The 19,096-nt window shown below is 42.0% G+C and overlaps 1 protein-coding gene across 2 annotated transcripts in view; it reads left to right on the top strand.

Moving 5' to 3' along the window:
- efna3b (ephrin-A3b) overlaps window positions 1-18,839 on the top strand; it is a 58,911-nt gene extending 40,072 nt beyond the window's left edge. For both annotated transcript variants that reach the window (XM_071470050.1, XM_071470051.1), the window contains 4 exons: window positions 4,576-4,868; window positions 6,069-6,134; window positions 7,285-7,362; window positions 13,271-18,839. In XM_071470050.1, the coding sequence (XP_071326151.1) occupies window positions 4,576-4,868; window positions 6,069-6,134; window positions 7,285-7,362; window positions 13,271-13,389 (556 nt within the window). In that variant the 3' untranslated portion in view covers window positions 13,390-18,839. The remainder of the gene's footprint in view (window positions 1-4,575; window positions 4,869-6,068; window positions 6,135-7,284; window positions 7,363-13,270) is intronic.
- The last annotated feature ends 257 nt before the right edge of the window (window positions 18,840-19,096 follow it).

The following is a 19,096-nucleotide window of genomic DNA, read 5'->3' as shown; positions in this document are numbered from 1 at the left end:
GCATTCTTCTACATTTGCTGACCCGTCATGACAAGAGGGTTTAATAAGCCATGTGCAAAATGTGCTTTAATAAGTAACATTTCCCACCTGAGAATATTTAGCACTGGTGTGCACTCACACCTGCCCCCTGATGTAGAAAAATCTCACTTAGACAATTCAAACATTTTTTTTACTCAGAATCGCAGACTGGCGGCACAGCATAGTGCTGGAGATGGCTCTGGGCACACAAGAGAAATTGTCTGCAATCAAGTTACCATGTTTATAATAAAGTGCCATATTGACCAATGTGCTACATATTCAGTGAAGCATCATGCTATGCTATGAGGAGGGGAAAGCTACACTCACTGGCTGCAATCTTTTGAGCTTACAGTCACCGAAAGTGCCCCACCCGACCCTCACCCCCTTCCTTCCAAAATCTACCATCCTACCAACAGAGAACAAAGAGAAATGATTGCTGTCACTGTCAAAGTGTTTTATTTATATGGTGCTCCAACAGGCCAGGCAGATAATAGTGAGGCAGGGGGTAACTCTGTGGCATTATGTTGCGTTTATATAGGCAACATACTCTCTCTGTGTCTCTCTCCCTCCCTCCCTCTCACACTCTCTGATGTGATTTTACAGTAGTGACATTGATCCAGGCCCACTTTGATCTTGCTCTTAGCTGTTGCTTCTTCTCGCTCCCTCCCGCTATCACCCTCCGCTCCCTGGTGGCCAGACTCTGCAGCTTTTAACCCCGACTACCCCTCGTCTCATCCTATAAAGCCTCCCATCTTTCTCTCCATCGCTCCATGCCTCTGATGGTTCTATATATAAGCGTTCTTCTGCTCTTGGAAGCCGCTGCTCGGCTCCTCCGGGTCGTGCCGTTAATATAACGTCCCGCTCCATCTCGGGGCTCTCGCTGCCAACAGATTCAAGAAGCCAGGTATCACTTTTAAAAGAGGAAATTAGTGGTGATCCAACACAAAAGGAAGGGGAGACATCAAAAGAGAGCAGGGGACAGCAACACATTATGACATCTCATAAACTCCTCCACCTTTGTGTCTCTCCACCTCTCTTTATTTAGAGTTTTCAGGAAGCATTACTATTCAATAAACTCCAATATCACAAAGGAGGAATAAAAAAAAGCCTCCAGAAAAGGGCCTTCCTCAGTCAGAATGTATTTTTACTCACAATTCTCTGGGAAACCTTCTTAAAATTAAAATATTTATTGCATTCTCTTTTGTCTCGAAGCAGACTGAAGGAGTAATGTGATTGTGTCAGTGTGGAGCTGTCACATCTACTTTGCACAAAATAAAGAGGCACATTCCCAACAGACAGTTTATATCCAACTGCTTCACTTAAATGATGAGCATAAACACTAAAATTGAAGTCACAGTGCGGTCAGTTCATGGAACTTTCATTCGATTGTTTTAAACTAATTCAGAATTTTTCCTTTTGCTGTGTCTATTTAATTGTTCGAGCAGATTCATTTTTGGATAAAATTGTATTGATAAAAACACCAAGTGACCAGAAACAAAAAAAAACCTCAACAATGAATCCAATGCAGTGTCGATGCAATAGATATAACATTGATGAAAAAATGTACTTGACCAAATTTTCTGGTACATTTTGTGACTGTGGTGTTGTTGAATGGGACTGCATAATTTCTCAAACTTATTGACATGTGCACTGCAGGCGATAAAATTTCAGAAACACCTCACCAGATTATGCAGCCAAGGAGAAGAAAAACCAAAACAACAGCCTCAGAATTACAGAGAAGCAGAATCATCACCTCTCTGACACAGTGACAGCGACAGTCTAAATTTACAGTGCAAACAGGGATCCATCTCACGTTTTCTTCTGCCTTGTCGAGGTTTCACTTACACTGAGACCTCCACACTGGGTTATATACACCAGCATGCCTCATTTTAATTATATTGTTGTGTCTTGTGTTGCTACAGACTGGGTACCAGCGATGGGTGCAACAGTTACTGTACGTTTCACATAGTTTGTACTGAGCTGTTGTATTGGATTGCATCACACTGTACAGTTTTCTATTTTTCTGGTCACTCACAGCACAATGCAATTCGGTAAAAACACAGAACTTGGCCGACTGGCACAGAGGAAAATCATGACTTGTAACACAAAACCTCACTTACAGCCAGAGCCACAGTTTGCAGCCAGCGTTGTCTTTCTACTTGTGTAAGGAAAAGAGTTTTTGTGGGCCAGAGGACGTCACATGACCAACAGCAGTGTGGCCACGATGCCAAAATAACAGCCCAGCCCAGTGCTGATGCTGATGGCTTGTCTCAAACGCAGATTTATTACCTGCACAAAGCTCTGTACATGGTGTAGTGCAAAGCTGTTGATGCAACTTAGGGGCAATTAAGGAGCGTTTTGTTTGATGCAACTTCCTGCTAATGCAAAGTCATTGTCACGTACAAATGAGACTGCAGAGGTAAAAGATTAAAAACAATGGTTTTACTCACTCTGCAATAGGCCACATCTGATTTTCTGATTATCCACTAAAACATATTGTGGTCTCAGATAGATTATTGCAACATTGCACACAAAGGATTCTGATGCCACTTTCTTACATGGTAGTGAATTTACTGTTAAGTCAGATTTCTTTTGGTCATCATTGCTTTTTTTGTGTGTGTGTTTAGTGTTTGTTTGTATGTGCGATTTTTCGTCAGAGACACTCAGCTTAAATATGTCACACTATCAGATATAAAAGGTTGGCAGCTTAAGGTGGTATGCTTTGATGTGACACATAGAGATGCTTGTTCACACACACAAACTAAAGCAGGTGCACACATAGACATACAAATAGACACACATACACAGTGGGAATCCTAAAGCCAGCTTTTATCTTTGAGAAGTGATTTGCTTTCAGATTACTCAAGATGCTCCGAGCTGCCCTCCCCCTCATTTTTCTCTCTTTCTTTTCTCCCATTATCCCTTCATCTCGGAGAACGTGCTTTTCTTTGGTAGCGTAAAACTCTCCAACCGCCTCCTTTTTTTTTTCTGTCTGCTCCGTTCTGGCTCTCACTGCTCTTTTACTCAATTTGCATTCACGCCTCCCTGGTGGAACCAAACTCATCCCTCACTCATGTTCTTTCTCTCTCACTCCCCATATCTCCCTCTCTCTTTTTTTTTTTTTTTTTGCATTCACTATAAATATAGTTCCCTTGAAGCATTTTACGCTTTTTTTTTCTACCACTGATACCACAAGAAGTAAATCTCTTCTGCAGGCTAGTAAATGATGTAATGAGAGAAAAGGAGAGGAAAGGAGAGGAGAGGAGAGGAGAGAGATGTCGAGCAATTCATCTTGCCTTCATGTTGCTCTGAAAGAAAGGGAGGAGAGAAATGGAGAGCAGGGAGAAAAAGACAAATTCAGGAAGGATTTGAAGAGCACGGTAAGAAATGATGGAGAGAGGGAGACATTGGGAGCAGTGTTTCGATCTTCATTTAATAATTGAATAATAATCTCCCTGGAGACATGACCTAGAACTGGCAAAGAGGGAGAGAGGAAGCATCAGGCTGAGGATGACACACTGCTGCCCCCTTGTGATTTTATGGTGTCACCACTTGAACATCCAAGTGTGTGTGTGTGTGTGTGTGTGTGTGTGTGTGTGTGTGTGTGTGTGTGTGTGTGTGTGTGTGTGTGTGTGTGTGTGTGTGTCGGCGTGCACATGCTCATCGACGTGTGTATGATTTACAACTGCAACCTGTCTCTGTCACACAGATATGGGCCCGTGTCTGTGATGGGGAGAAAAAGAGGGCTTTTGGATGTCAGGAAAGAATCTATTTCACTTTGTCACACAAACTACACACACATCTACACACACACAGAATCAGACCTTATCTTCCTGTCAAGCCGAGTCTTTTTTAGGGTTGACGCTGATATATGAGCGTTGGGGGGGGGGGGGGGGGGGGCGTGGCCACGACATTGACGGCTGACGTGAGCGCAACGTTGTGCTCAGGTTGATGTACGAGCACTGGGGTTAGGGGACAGCGCTACGCTGACACCAGGAGAAGGAGCTGTGGCCCTGGGGCCTTGAGTCCATACTGAAGAGCCAGCTCCGCATTCTCTGCATGCAGCAGCCCTGCAGCCTCAAATACACACACACACACACACACACACACACACACACACTCACCTGCTTTGTGTTATTAATAACTGGATGGATTTTTCTAAGATCTGTTTGACCCTTGGGTGAAATGTTCAAGCAAGTAAAGCATCTGAAACACAACATACCATACAACAATCTGAGATGCTGAGCTCTCTTTGCAGTGATGTGTGTGTGACAGTGAGTGTTGTGTTAATGCCAAAAATGTGTGTGTCTTAAAATGGTGCATACGTAATTGGAATTAGTGCCAGTTAACAGCATTCGTGCTAAATGTGGAACTTTATGCAAACTATGGCAAAACAACAAAAATGCAGCTGAAGTGCATATGTGTGTGTGCATGTGTGTGTGTGTCTCTGTGTGCGTGTGTGTGCGTGTGTTGCGTCAGTGGAAAAGTTAGGATGTGTTTTGTGCGTTGTACTATTCTGTAATTGTATTAATTCTTGCCTCCTGTGTGTGTTTGCAGTCTGCGCAGGGAAGGCTACACAATGCAGGTGAACGTCAACGACTACCTGGACATCTACTGCCCTCATTACAACGACAGCCAACGCATGGTTGGCACCGGAGAGCAGTATGTCCTCTACATGGTCAGTTACCGTGGTTACAGGAACTGCGACCCCCAGCTGGGCTTCAAGAGGTGGGAGTGTAACCGGCCTCACGCCCCCCACGCACCCATCAAGTTCTCCGAGAAGTTCCAGCGCTACAGCGCCTTCTCACTGGGCTACGAGTTCCACGTCGGACAGGAGTACTACTACATCTGTGAGTGGAACCAGTGTCCAACATCATGTCAATACGTATCGATATCATGTTGTAGTGTACTGTATGTCACCAGAATATAAACACAAAGGAGGATAAATAGTTGTTATTCTTGCAGGAGGAAGTCAGTGAGACTAGAGCTAGAATCTGACAGACACTCCTGCAGATTAAATGTTTTTTTTTTTTTTATTATTGTTAAATGGATTTGATGAATCCTCAGTTTGGATTAGTCGAAGTTTGTCCTCAGGTAATTTCTGGATAACAAATTGCCGCTTCACATCTAATCATATCACGCTGCAGTCAGGCAGGCTCATCTATTTTGTTGATTGCTAATCAAATTAACTCGCAACACCTTGTGCTAATATGACACTGTCAAAATGATGAACTTTTAGCTTGTCATAAAACAATTTGAAAACAAGTATTTCAGGCTAAAGATAAATGTCTCGTGTGTTAAATGGCTGCATGATGAGTGCTGTACTCATTTAACCTACATTACTTGATGGGAGACGTCTCAAGAAAGTTGTTTTGTTCTGCAGCAGCGAAATCAGAAAGCTGCCCCGTGCGTCACTACAAAGACAGGCTTTCGGGTTGGATCTTTACTAAACCTTGTTTTTTTCAGTTATGTTCGTAGAGCCAGAGAAATAAGCTCCTCAGGTGATTATATATAAGAGTTAGACTGAGACATCAGTCTGTATTCCATGTTAGCTGATAAATACCAAACTAGGTCTGAGGTCATTTAAAAGAGTGTGTGTTGCTCTGAGTGGATTTCTCTACTGTAAAATATGCCACTCTGTAATTTAAGAGTTCATATGATCTCATGTTTCAGAACGTTTCTGTCTGCACCATATCTCAGATCTTAAAACTCCTCAACATCGATATGAGCATCGCTTCAAAACTCAAGTGCTGGGACGCTATTGTATATATGATATGTATGATTCAGTATGCAGATAAAAAAGATTGTCTATTTGACTGAATTACGCTGTGTGGAAAACAGCTACTCAAGACAACATTTGTGTTGTTGAGATAAGAATGTCATCTAAACATTTTTAACCCACTGCAGTTTTACAGCCGACATTCTGCACTTGAAACTATCCACAGCATTTGGTGAATTGCAGTTAAGCAGTTAGAGTTAGTTGTGTCCAACTGTGAGCGCACGAATTCAGGCTTGCACCATGCTGATCAGTTGTGCACTTTGTTTCTCAGCCACGCCCACCCATCACCACGGCCGCAGCTGTCTGAGACTACGAGTGTACGTCTGCTGCTCCACAGGTAAGTCTCTCACTTTGTGTGTGTGTGTGTGTGTGTGTGTGTGTGTGTGTGTGTGTGTGTGTGTATTGTAATGCAATGCTTGGACCTGTTTGCAGACAGTACCTGCACCCATCTGGCTGATCTACCCATTCTGCAGGCACCAGGCTCCAACCACCACCACTCACACACACTTATTACTCACACACACACACACACACACACACACACACATACACACACACTGGCTGCATACAGATGCATATACAGTCTAAATACAGTCTAAAGGAGGCAGAGCTATTAATACTCCTGCTGAGTTTCCCCTGCAGCATTTTCGCTCACAGCACAAAACCCCCCTTTGCTCCCCTTTTTCTTTCCCTCTCTCTCTTTTCTGTCCCTCTCTTCGCTCTCTTCCTCTGTCCTTCTGTAGCAGCAGAGAGGAGCAGCTCCAGCTTTGAAGGCCCTCATCCCTCCACCTCCTTCCTCTCCTTTACTCCCTCTGTCCTCCCCTTCCACCCCTCCTCTCTCGCTCCCTGTCAGAATCCATTTATTTCTGTGTGCGGTCAGTGGGTGGCTATGTATATATAGTGTTAACCTCTCTCACTCACGCTGCTGCCGTCCTTCAATCTCTCGACCCTCTCTCACCCACTCACACACACACACACACACATTCACACACACATACACACAGACTTTGATCCCTGGCCTGTCCGGTCCTTTTAACTTCCACAGCCCTGTAGTATTAACCTCCCCTCCCTCCTTCACCCCCACCTCCCGACTCCATCGCTCTCCATCCCTTTTCACACACTGCCTTCTTCAGTTTGATCTTCCTGCCCTCACCTTCGCCCCTCTCTCTCTCTCTCTAACTCTTTCTCTCTCTCTCTCTCTCTCCCTCTCTCCCTCTGTCTCACTTGCTTACTCATTTTCTTTCTCTCTCTCTCAGGCCTGCTGGTGATGTTTTGGCTTGTCAGTCTGTCTGCTCCGGGGGATCTTTTTTTAACCCGTACACCCTTGCCTTGCCGCTCTTTCGCATGTTTCTCTCAAGATGTCAAGTTGGATGTAATTAAAATCCTTTGGGTCGGAGAAATGGTTTAACCCCTGCTCCCTCACTCTCCCTCTCCCTCTTTTTCCTGTCTCATTCGATTTCTTCTCTCTCACTCTCTCCCTCCCTTAGCCTCTGACGTGGATGATGAGCCAGAGCCTACAGAACCAGACTACACACTTAGACCAGGCCTAAAAATTGAAGATATCGGTGAGTCATACACACAGCCACTTCAACTTATACATACATGTAGTTGAGTAAATGTGGAACACATCTATCCGTCCTGCCTGGATTCACAAAAACAGACCCAGACTTGTGTTTGTCATTCAGATCATATCAGTCTCAAATCATGGTTCACGCTTCTTGAGCTTCCACATTGAAATCAAAGGATAGTCATTCTATTGTAATTTTTTTGGTCCTTTTGTCAACAAATCTCACAAAACAACTTCCTATCTTCCCTTCCCTGTCTGTGGCACATAGCCCAAAGAAGATATAAAACTTTGAAAACTGCTCACAAATACTGTATATAGTTTCATATTTGAAAGCAAAAGTTAAACAGGAGTAAATGATGCATTTGTTTTCAGCAGTGGATTAATACACATTTGGTGCACTAGTGAGTATTTCCAGCTACAGGAGGGTCAACGTGGGATTGACTCTAATTAACCTGCAGTGCCCATGGTTATTGTAATGAAAATGTCTCTCAGTGCATGTGGCACATTAATATTTTCTGCATTTATAGACATCAGCTTAGTAAATGACACATTGTGATAAAACTGGTCTTTTTGCCTTTCATTATTCATTCACTCATTATAATGGTATGGCCCAACATATTAGTTAGGAATGGTCACTTCTGTATTATTAATGGCTTAACTCTACAGAAAATAACATTTAGATTCACGGATACAGACCATTAAAGTATTTGCATCTTTTACCAAATATCAGTTGTTATGTGAAGGGATTGTCCTTTAGTGTCTTGTCTTAGGTTGTTGATCAGAGCGTCCTATCAGGCTGCATCCAGCCCCAACTATGTCCACCAATCACATAGTCAGAACAAGCTGTATCTGGCCTGACAGGCAAAAGTCAGGCGGCAAAAAGTCCCCAAACCACTTTGTTCTGCTCTGTTGGCACAGTGTAGTAACACTTTCACATTTTTATCAACTTAAAACTCTAGATTAGAGATATTTCAGTGAGTCGTTGTAGTTGTGACTGTGAAACTTTAAAAATGCAGTGGACAAAAACTGGATTTAGAAAAGTAAAGGATGTGTCCCTCCCTCCCACAATTCCTAGAGCAAAGTTCACCCTTGTCTCTTCATAGTACTTTTTGACAATAACAAAAATATAGAATATCATATGTCCTCTAAAAATTGACAGCAGATTGATCAATAACGTGTGATGGCAGAGCAACCAGTTCATCGGCCATACAGCATCAAAAGTGGCCAAACCAAACAGAAATGTGCCGTTTTCAAAAGAAAACCTCCAGCACAGTTAACTTCACAGCACCAGCTGGCTTGGCAAGCTGCTGATCCTGCTAAACAACTACATGCATATTCATTTCACACTTGCTGTTTTCACCCGGATAAGCACAGAACACAGAGTTTCATGGTGATTTACCAAAATATAACTCCAAATTCATTCAGAAAAGGAGAGGCCTGCTTGGATTTCCTGTGGTTCTCTAGTTTTTGATCCTGGCGTGTGCTCACCGTTTGTCCTTATGTTGCTCTCGTCAGGATTACACGACTGGTGCGTTCATGGGAATCATTGGAATCATGCTAAATCTGTTAGGGTTGGAACTGTGTGAAATATGGCACCAGTTCAAGGGAGAAGCTGAGCAGTAAATCAGAAAGTGACAGACTTTCGGATAATCTCTCAGATGATCATGTGGTTGCTTCTAAGTGTTATGGCAACAACAGTGCAGCAGCACAATAGCAACATGTATAGCAAGCTTGGCCTCGCTAGCTGCCATCCATTATACAACCAGACATGTGGGCATCAATCATCATCCTGTACAGTTTTCACACTCTTTTCCAAGGTTGCCTGTAAAATGTTCTGCTGTGTTGTTGTTAATGTGTGTGCACATGCACGCCTGCATGCATGTGCTTGTGTAATAACTCAGTCTGTTCTTGTAACTGTCATAAGAAAACTCATCACTGGCTGCGCCGAATGGCTGCAGGTCATATGAGTTTGTTGAGATACCTCTCCCTCACTTTTTTTTTTCACTCCATCGTTCTTTCATCTTGTTTCTCTCTCACTCCATCTCCTTTCTCCATGCCCTCCTCATCCTCCCACCCTTTAATTCCCATCCTCCATTTTTCCTCCCAGAGCACTAGTAGGAATGCAGTGGAGGGGAAAGCCTCTAAAACTCAGTTTATTCACCTTTTGATGTGTGAAATTGAGTTTTTCCCTCTGTAAACGTCTCTTTTTAAAAAAATTATATTAATTTTAGGGTTTCTTTCTATGTATTGATACGATTGCAGTGATGTAAACTACACACACACACACACACACACAAAAGAAATAATTTTATTTAAAATTTATATTGTGTCTGTTTGGTCATGGTTTTTTACCTTGTGGTAACAGATTTGAGTTAGTTCACCAGTACTTTTGTTTGCTATATATTCTCATCACGTTTCCTCACCACTTACACCTTCCATCCTTTGCAGCACATACTTGTAAACACATAGTAAATTCAAAAGATGCTCATTCCAGTAACATGAAAGATCCACTTGAAGAACATGCACAAATCACATGCAGTACACAACTATTTACAAGGTATATCCAAGAATATAAGGAAAAGTAAAGATAATTTCTACAGAAGAATAGTTGTATTCAATGTACTTGAACAGATAAGGAAAATGGAGTACATGACAGTACTGTTAATATTTAGTGAATGGCTGACACAATAGCAGAGCACAAATTACCTCAGCTCCTATGGGTCATTTTCACCTGTAGTGCTGTGTTGCCAATTAAATTAATTGGATAACCCAAGTGGTGCGAGAGGAAGTGAGGAAATCAGCAGGGAGCTGTGAAATGAACTGAAAACAAAGAAGTTTCCTATTCCCCTCCCTCGTCCTCAGTCCTCCTGACTGCCGATTAGACTCATCACATCATAGTTTTAATTACTGTTATTCAATGCTCACATCAGCACATTCACACAAACACAAGTCGACACACAAACTGCTCAGTTCCAATCTGTCTGATTGTCGTGCCTGGAAATATTTAACCAAGCTGAATGTTGCAGGCTCATATCGTAAACCACCCGTCTCTCTCTCTCACTCACTCTTTCTCTCGCTTCCCTTCACTGCTCACAGTTTATTTCCTGGACACTGCCCCTTTCAATCAGTGTCTACAGCTCAACAGTGGTTCCCTCCTGAATACGGCCTCTAGTATTAGATTTCATTTAGATCTCATTTACAACACAGATGGAATGGTGCTCGCAGCTCCCCATGCAGCTATGTGATTACTGATGGCTTTCAGTGGGAGGATACTCATTTACCAACCCTGTTGGCTCAGGTTACCGCATCTGACGATCAGGTCCGGCCATTAGTGGAGAAATCAGAAGCTTTTTCTTTAATGGGGTTTATTGTAGCAATTACCACTCCTTTAAGCGATAGTGTGTTTGGTGTGCTTTGCCAGCAACATCAGGTTGGATGTCAGCGGCAGAACACACACACAAGCTGTTAAGAACTCTGTCATCTCTGTTTTTATCACACTTGTAAGAACAGCTGCTATTTTTTTTAATTCAGTCAGTTCAGAAGATGCCATGTTAAGGCCTGTGATACATATTGGATACAGTGATAAATATATACTTCGTAAAACTAAACTGAGTATGTTGTCTTGCAGTATTATGACTACACAGATTCCATACATCATAGTTATCAAAGTTAAGTCAGTGAAAGGTTTATGTTTGTCATTGCTTTTTTTATTTTTGTTTTTTTGTATTGTCCATAGATAAATGTCTATTAAATCAGTGGTCTCACTCATGCTTATTAAAGGTATAGCAATACATCACTTACCATATTTCATGACAGAATTTGCACAATTTGGCTGATTTGCATCATGAAGCAAAATGAATGGATCACAGAATCAACTGAAGCTTATCAATTATACCCTCCAAAGAGTACTTCTGTTTCTGTTTGTTCTTCCAGAGGCTGTAACTAAAATTCCACCATGAACAGTCTCAGCTGATATTTGAAAGGTTGCAGAGTTTCTCAGAAATTAAGTCAGAATTGTTTCACCAATTTATATTTAGTTGTCATTGGTTGGGCACCCAATGCCTCTCTAACCAAGTTTAGACAATTGCTCTTTGTCTTACAATGACTCTCCACTGATTTTATACATGAAACTCAATTTACGAGCCACAAAGAGAAGTACTCAGCCTACTTCTTCTCTGGGACGACCTTTTAATGAGGGCGTTCTAGTCGGGGAATACCACAAATTATAACTTCACAGAAGATGAGCACATAGTTGAATCAATGCTCCTCTGACAGAGTGGTCAACAACAATAAAAGATAATTATTTTCATGAAGTCTTTATTACAGGACTTTTGTATTGAATTGAACTGAACAGTGTGTATGGGATTTCTATTTTTAGGTCATTATATTACATTATCTCTTTACAATTTAGCTCAGAGATAAACCACTGAAGATAATGGCTACTGACAAACAAACACACTCATGTTGTTTTACACACACACACACACACACACATACAAACAAAAGCACACCGCACAGAGACCGACCACAATCAGAGACTAAGATGTCTCCTTGTTCTTGTCAACATGACATTCAGATTCATCAGCGCCTCTAGGTGTCTGCGCTTCCTCATTATCAGGCAGATGATGCCTGCTTTTCTGCTCCAAAATGTGGCGTGCATTCACACACACACACACACATAGACACACGTAGACACAGTTGTACACACAGCTTCCATGTGTACAACTGAACATATCAGAGGGTCACGATGTACGTCACACACACTCCTGTGCAAACATTGCACCAAAAATGCACGCTAATGATTGTGTTTATCTGTGACAGTTAGTGAGAGACAGGGTTACGTGTGGGTGTGTGGGTGTGTAATGAGGCGATTAGTAGAGCCGGACTTGGGAACCAGTTGTGTGAGATTCTCCGCAGTCTGGTGTTTGTGTCTTCAAAACCACATTCCTCTGTCTGTCAGAGCCAAAGTAACACAGTGTCCTGACCCCTCAGCCGCATGCTCAGTTACTGAGCGGTCAAAGCATTTAACCTGAGCTCCACTGCTGCATAGACCTCATTAGATTGGCCAGCGGAGCATACCAGAGGAGGCCATCTCTAAAACCAGGTGTCAGCCAGTCATTACTCTGCTGTCTGACCCACAGAGCAGCTGGAAATACTCTGGAACTAGATATGGTGCCGCAACAGCCCCACTTCGTTTCCATCCCAATCGGACCGTAAACACAATAGTTCCTAATCAGCATCAACGTGACTTTTGTACAGACAGAAAATTGTGCTTCTGTCTGGTCTCCAGTCTCATTAATCATGTGACTACAAAGGGTGTGTCTGGCCACATGTGTGTCTCATAAGTGTGGGCATGCAGCGAACTGTCTGCTGGCTTGTTTTTGTACATCGACTAGACGACAGTGTTCGGTGCGTAACCTGCGACAAAAAACCACAAACTATTTATAGGACATCTCCAGGTGCTCATGCAGATAGACTTGGAGGGGTGGGGGGGGTTACAGTGCATACAGTAAGTGTGTATGTGAAAGTATGCAACTGTGTGTGGCTGGGAGATCAGTGCATGAGAACAATGAGAGCTCTCTAATAACAGCTGCAGTCTGCTGTGGCACTACTGTTGTGTTGTCTTTGTGGCACACTAACCACATTTCAGTGGGAGTGAGACTGTGTGTGCTGCCTTTTGTTCAGTCAGGCTGTTTCATTGAAACACATTTGGTCATGTTTTAGTAACGGCCCTGCTGTGTAACACGATTACAGCACAATTAGAAGCTCAGAAAAACGCATCTTTAAAATTTTCCAATGAAGGTTTCCAAGTGTAGAGAAATTCTCTGTTAGCATTGTCAAAGATTAAAATAAAGACATCACTCTCCCTCTTTGTCCTCTCTTCCTCTCTGTCACTGTATTTCCAGATGAATTTAACCCTTTCGTTCCCAAGCTGGAGAAGAGCGTCAGCGGAAGCAGCCCATCCAGGGATCGCCTTCTCCTCACCGTGACGATGCTCCTTCTGGCCATTCTCTTCATCTCCTAGCAACGGCCATCCCATCAGCGTCACCATGCCAACTAGCCTTGGGAGGGTGTACAGTATCAGAGGGTGGGAGAGAAGTGGGGGAGTCAGGAGAGGAGAGGAGAGTTCGGATACCACAAATAGAGCAGAAGGCAAGAGGAGCAAGACTTTGAAATGAGAGTTTTCAAGCATCACAGTGTGTGTGTGTGTGTGTGTGTGTCTGTACAGCTGTGTGTTTGAGAGAGTGTGGTTTTGGTGGAGTTTAAAGACCTTCAGGCGCTTCGTGACACAGACTGAACTGTATATTGCATTAAAGTCAGACTGTGCACACAGATGCAGGTGTGGTAGACTGTGTGTGAGTGTGCATTTGTGTGTGTCTGTTTGTGTGTGTGTGTGTGTGTGTGTGTGTCTGAACAGGCCATAGGTTGAGCTTGTTGAATCATACACACCACACAAAGCATTTATACAACAGGAGAGAGACAGGGCTGAAATCATAATAAAAAGAAGAAAAGGCATCAAATCCACCCACCCAATTCAAAACCATTTGAAGACTTTCCCCTGGATCTGATTGGCTAAAACACTTCCTTAGGGCTAGTTGCCATAGTTTCTTGCAACAAGACTTAAAATGAACTCAGATGAACTGAATCAAATAGATTTCAGCAGAATTGAACTGAAATTGCCTTTTTTTTTGTTGATGTTATTGTTGATGTTATCTTGATGCTGGGAACTTGTCCCAGTCCATAGAGGAAAAAAAGGAACCAGCTGATGAACTGTGCTGGTCCTGTGTAGGAGACTGGTCAAAGTAGCTGATAGTTCATACACAAACACACCCTGGGACTCCAGATACCAGTGTTTTAGTTGCCATCTTCACTCTGCTGTGTCATCCTGTGTTCACCATCGGTCTCTAAAGAAGGCAACAGGACTGGATCGGGTCAGAAATACAGAGCATTTAAACAATGAATCAATCACTCAAAAATTATCTGGGGAGGGGGAACATAGATGTGCCATTGACACAGAAACTGCAAGGGTTTATTGATGTTATAAGTTGCTTTGTTACTTTTCTGTGCCGTCTTTGAAGTACTCGGTTAGTCCTCTGTCATCTCCGAGGTTAACTAAAGCACACGGTGGCTACGGAGCAGCCATGGATACACTCAGCAATACTGCCCTCCTCTCAACCGACTGCAAGCTGTCTGGAGGAGAGGAAGAGGAGCAAGGAGGAGGGACGAAGGAGGAAGAACAGTCACTTACACAAGCATCTAAGGACAGGTCCAGTCCCGGCCAAGTCCCAAAAAAGAATTTCTCCGCTGGTCCATGTTGGTGTAGCAGCCTGCTCTACCAGTCTCATCTCTGTAAACTCATTTGTCAGATGCAACATGTAAACAGTTTTCTGTTACTGTGTGTGTGTGTGTGTGTGTGTGTGTGTGTGTATATATCTGAGACAGAAAAACACATGTTTGAGTGTGGCATGTGTGAGTGTTTGATAGCGAGTGAGAATATTTTAAATGGTACTAACAGCCTGAAAATACATCCACATACTGTACATCTTATAAGTATGAAACTGCAAAATAAAAAAAAAAAAATCAAAACACAACTAAAGCAACAAGTAATACACACAAACCAAGTGCTTTGGTGGGGAGGTTCGGCAATTCAAAATTCAAACAACTGTACCAGTCGGTTGCTTCAGAATAGTGTTTCCATAGCAACTAGCACCTTATTCACCATGGTTACCCTACCCTGCCAACAATGGACTCTAGTAGGGCATGGCTTACCATAGTAGCTGATAACAATGATGATGGTGATGATGGTTATATTGATAATGAAGATGATGTTGATGATGGACTTCGAGCTGACTGTTGGCCAACCAGGTCCGACAGTGGCGTTTGAGACATTCAAGTACCCATGTAAATGTCAAATACAGACAAAGAATGGAATTGCAATGTTATAAAATCTGCCGAGGTGAAATGTGATGTAAGCATTTTTACAAACTTGAAGCTCAATTTTCTTGTGGTTGTTTTTTTTTTTTTTTTTTTTTTTTTTTTCTTTTTCTTTTAATTATCATTTTGTTGTGGTGTAGAATTGGTTATCCTGATTGGGGTTTAAAAAGTAAAAATATTGGGTGGGTTGAGCCATATGTAAACCTGGGCTGCTCTCTGTGAATCTCTTAGCCAAGTGATTATTCAAATTTACAGCTGAATTATCTTGTAGACTTTTGGAAATTTTTGTTTTCTTAAAGGGACTCATTATTTCACAGCCAGTGAAAACGTATGAGATGTCCTCTGTGTCTCTGGAGGGAGCTTTTTCAAATCTGAGAAAATAACCCTGATGATGCCGCTAGGGTTAGCTCAGATTTGACCTGTGTCTTAGATAATAGAAAATCAGAGTTACAAATGAGGTCTAATGAAAAATTTGGGCATTCACCTGGCAGGAATGGACTAACAATGGGTTTTATCAAGTTGTATCATGGAAATTGTAGGATTCAGAGTTTTTGTTGGCCTCTGGTTTACCAATTTTGATCAATATTTTTTCATCTGTTCCTTGTGAGGCCCCCAGTTTTATGGGAGTGCAATACTAAATTGCTGGGAAACCCGTTAAAACAAAGCAATGTCTGTCAGAATCTGCATACAGGATACATATGTCTGGTCCAGGCTGTGACCAAATTCCCTCAGAAGGTGGTATTTGAACACTTTAGAACAGGTCAAATTATCTAATAATTCTTGTGGTAAGAACTTTTGTGTGGTAAGGACAGGACAAACAGCAAAAGATTAATGTAGTAGCTCTAACAGGAGCATCTCTCTATGGAAACAAACTGAGCTCATGTAAGAGACCGTAATAATGTGTGTGCACCAGTCCAGGTGTATGTATGGCTCTTGGTGGGAGGGTGAGGTAGGAAAGGTTTGGGTTCTGGTGTGGAGGGGGAGGGTTGAAGAGCTGTGCAAGAGGGCAAATCACTCTTCAAGAAGTTGCACTTAAGAACTTAGACACGAGAGCAAGACAGTGTGTGCGTTTGTGTTGCCATCTGAATGTGTGTGTTTGTCAGGGAGAGCTCATTTCTGTTAATTGCGTCATGGCTGTGTGCAGGAGCTTTAGCATGAGATGCTGTCTGTCTATGTGTGTACTGGTGTCAGTGTGTGTACATGTGGGTGCGTGAGTGAATGAATGAGCAAGTGAGCAACACTCTTTGTTTCTGCTCTTTCCATGTGTGTATGTGTGCGAGAGTGTGTCTGATTGTTGTCTGGCAAAACAACAAAAGCATTTAATAGTGTTGGAAACAACAATTTACAATCATGTTTACCTTCGACTGGAATGACTTTAAATGAACTTGAAAATAAACTGTAAACTGAACAAACCATAACAGAGGTTATAACAATGATCATGATAACAAAATAATAAGCTTACAAATCTTACTTTTAACAAGATGTGTGTTCGGCTCTTTATTTGCCTCCCTTTTCCAACACCCGCCACACCCCACCGTGCGTGCTCTCTCTGTCTTTGAGAGCCTGAAAAAAAAAAAAAATGGGAATAAGCATGGAGCTAATCCAAGACAACAGATGGAGGGGTTGCAGGGAAGGTTTTACCTGGTATATCCAGTTCTCTGTAGATAATGTTGTTTGGGAGCTCACAGATGTGATTTTCCATATCAAAGTTGGTGTGGCGACGTGCTCCCTCAGCAGTAATACCTTTACACGCTCCGATTAGGAGAGATAAGCACTTCAATCATCAGCCCAACATTTGAATGACAATGGGACATGTCGGCAGTGTGTACCTGTATGTCTGCACTGGCTGATGGCGGGATAAAGCCGCTGCTGATGTAGGAGCGCAGTCAGGCTCACTGTCTGTGATCTTATGCAACAGGTCTTTGTCATACAGGTGGAGTTATTGACAGGACATCACGAGGAAGAAGATGGACAGATAGAGGTCAGCAGATGGAGGTATGGTAGAGAGATGGAAGATAAAGAGGTAGAGATGGAGAAGATAGGCAGATGTTATACAATATGTTGGTCAATAAAAGATACCTTCTAGCAATGTAATGCAACTTGGGTTTTGAAAGCTAAGCTTTTCAGTATTATAAAAATATAAAATATTTAAGTAGTACTCTGCACAACATCCACTTCATCTAGTATCAAACACGTGCAGGTTTGTAAGGTAACTAAAAAGTTTATATCTCACTCTTTCATGGAGTTTATCAGCTTGGACACCAACAGCCACCAGTTTTCACATCTGTGTATTATACACTTAGAGACCCATTCCTTCCTACTCTGTTGCCCATCTGTATGTTCTAGATCTAAAATGATTTGTCAGTTAATCTATTAATTGATCATCTAAATAATAAGCAACTATCTAGATCATCTATTAAGTGTTTCAGACTTTTTTAAGCATGTTACTGAATATTCACCTCACTTTTTTTGTTTTTTTACCTTGTGTGATAGTGAACTGAATGTCTCTTGGCTTTAGACCATGGGCTAGACAAAACAAAGTTAACGTGTCAGTGTGGGCTTTGTGGCTTTCATTTTTCACAATTTCCTGACATATGACATCATGCACATGCATTTATCTTTCTTTACCAGATGAAAATGTACTGTTATTTCTGCTTCCCAAAGACCCACAGCACTGTGGACTGATCTATGTACAACTTTTTTTCTTTTCAGCTTTATTACATCTACAAAACTGGCTTTTCATCTGGCACAGAGATATGTGGTCCAGTTGTTTTCTTTATTAACAATACAATGAACTGATATACAGTACCATACAAAGGTTTGGTCACTTGTGTGTCCAAACTTTTGACTGGTACTATAGAACAAACAGGTTTTTACCATCCTGCTGATCTAATGTTCCAAAAAAGCATCATCATTTCCATATGGAAACAGACGCATCACCAGCTCAGTGAAAGAGGATCCAGCCAGTGATTCAGACCTTGGACGACATTTGAAAAGTGAACCTGAGGGATGTGAATAATATGAGTGACACCACCCAACAAACCATATTCTGCCAAAATGAGGTCTGCTTTCTGAGAATCACCCTGACTCACTTGAGGCTGACATCAAGCTCACAGACATGTTTGTCAAAATTTTAGATAGTCCATACACTTAAGCCCTTATTAATCTCAGGCTACTGTTCTTCATCAAGCTTACTGTTGTCATTGGGTTAAACATAAGAGGAACTAACATATCACCAGGAATATTGGGTCAGAATCATGAATATGTCTTAATTTCACTTTCATTTAATTTCTGTTCATGTGTCCCGATCTAGATGCACAAAAAGGTGAATGCATCAAATTGGGTAAAAGGCCTGGGTTAGCAGCATACACAACTGTGCAATGTCAGGTAACTTTTTGATTTCATAAATGATCAAATCTGCTACAGGAGCAGGAGCAGAAGCCAGTGCTGACCACTTGGTGCCACTGTTCAGTCACAGTGAATAGAGGTGCTGCTCCCTAGTGCCCTTGCCTTGTAATCCCTTATCTGAATACATAACTCTATTAAAGCCACAATGGTTATTGTGTAACTATAGTCATTGGGATTAAAAATGCAGAATTATTTTACTGAATTATGACATAACTGTTTATTTATTTGCAGCGTGCTGAAGCAGGAGAGTGTATGAGGAGAGATAGTTTTAACTCCCCAAAGGTGGGAAGGTGTACGTGGACACCAAGGGTTGTACTCTCATACATTGGGCAGTAAAAAAAATTATGCAATGACTATCTATTCAGCAGATTACTGTTCAGACTCAAGGT

The sequence above is a fragment of the Trachinotus anak genome, unplaced genomic scaffold (assembly GCF_046630095.1).
Source record: "Trachinotus anak isolate AG129_WGS33_773 ecotype Australia unplaced genomic scaffold, CSIRO_AGI_Tana_v1 ptg000032l, whole genome shotgun sequence".
Taxonomy (NCBI): Eukaryota; Metazoa; Chordata; class Actinopteri; order Carangiformes; family Carangidae; genus Trachinotus; species Trachinotus anak.
This window is presented reverse-complemented; position numbering and strand designations above follow the sequence as displayed.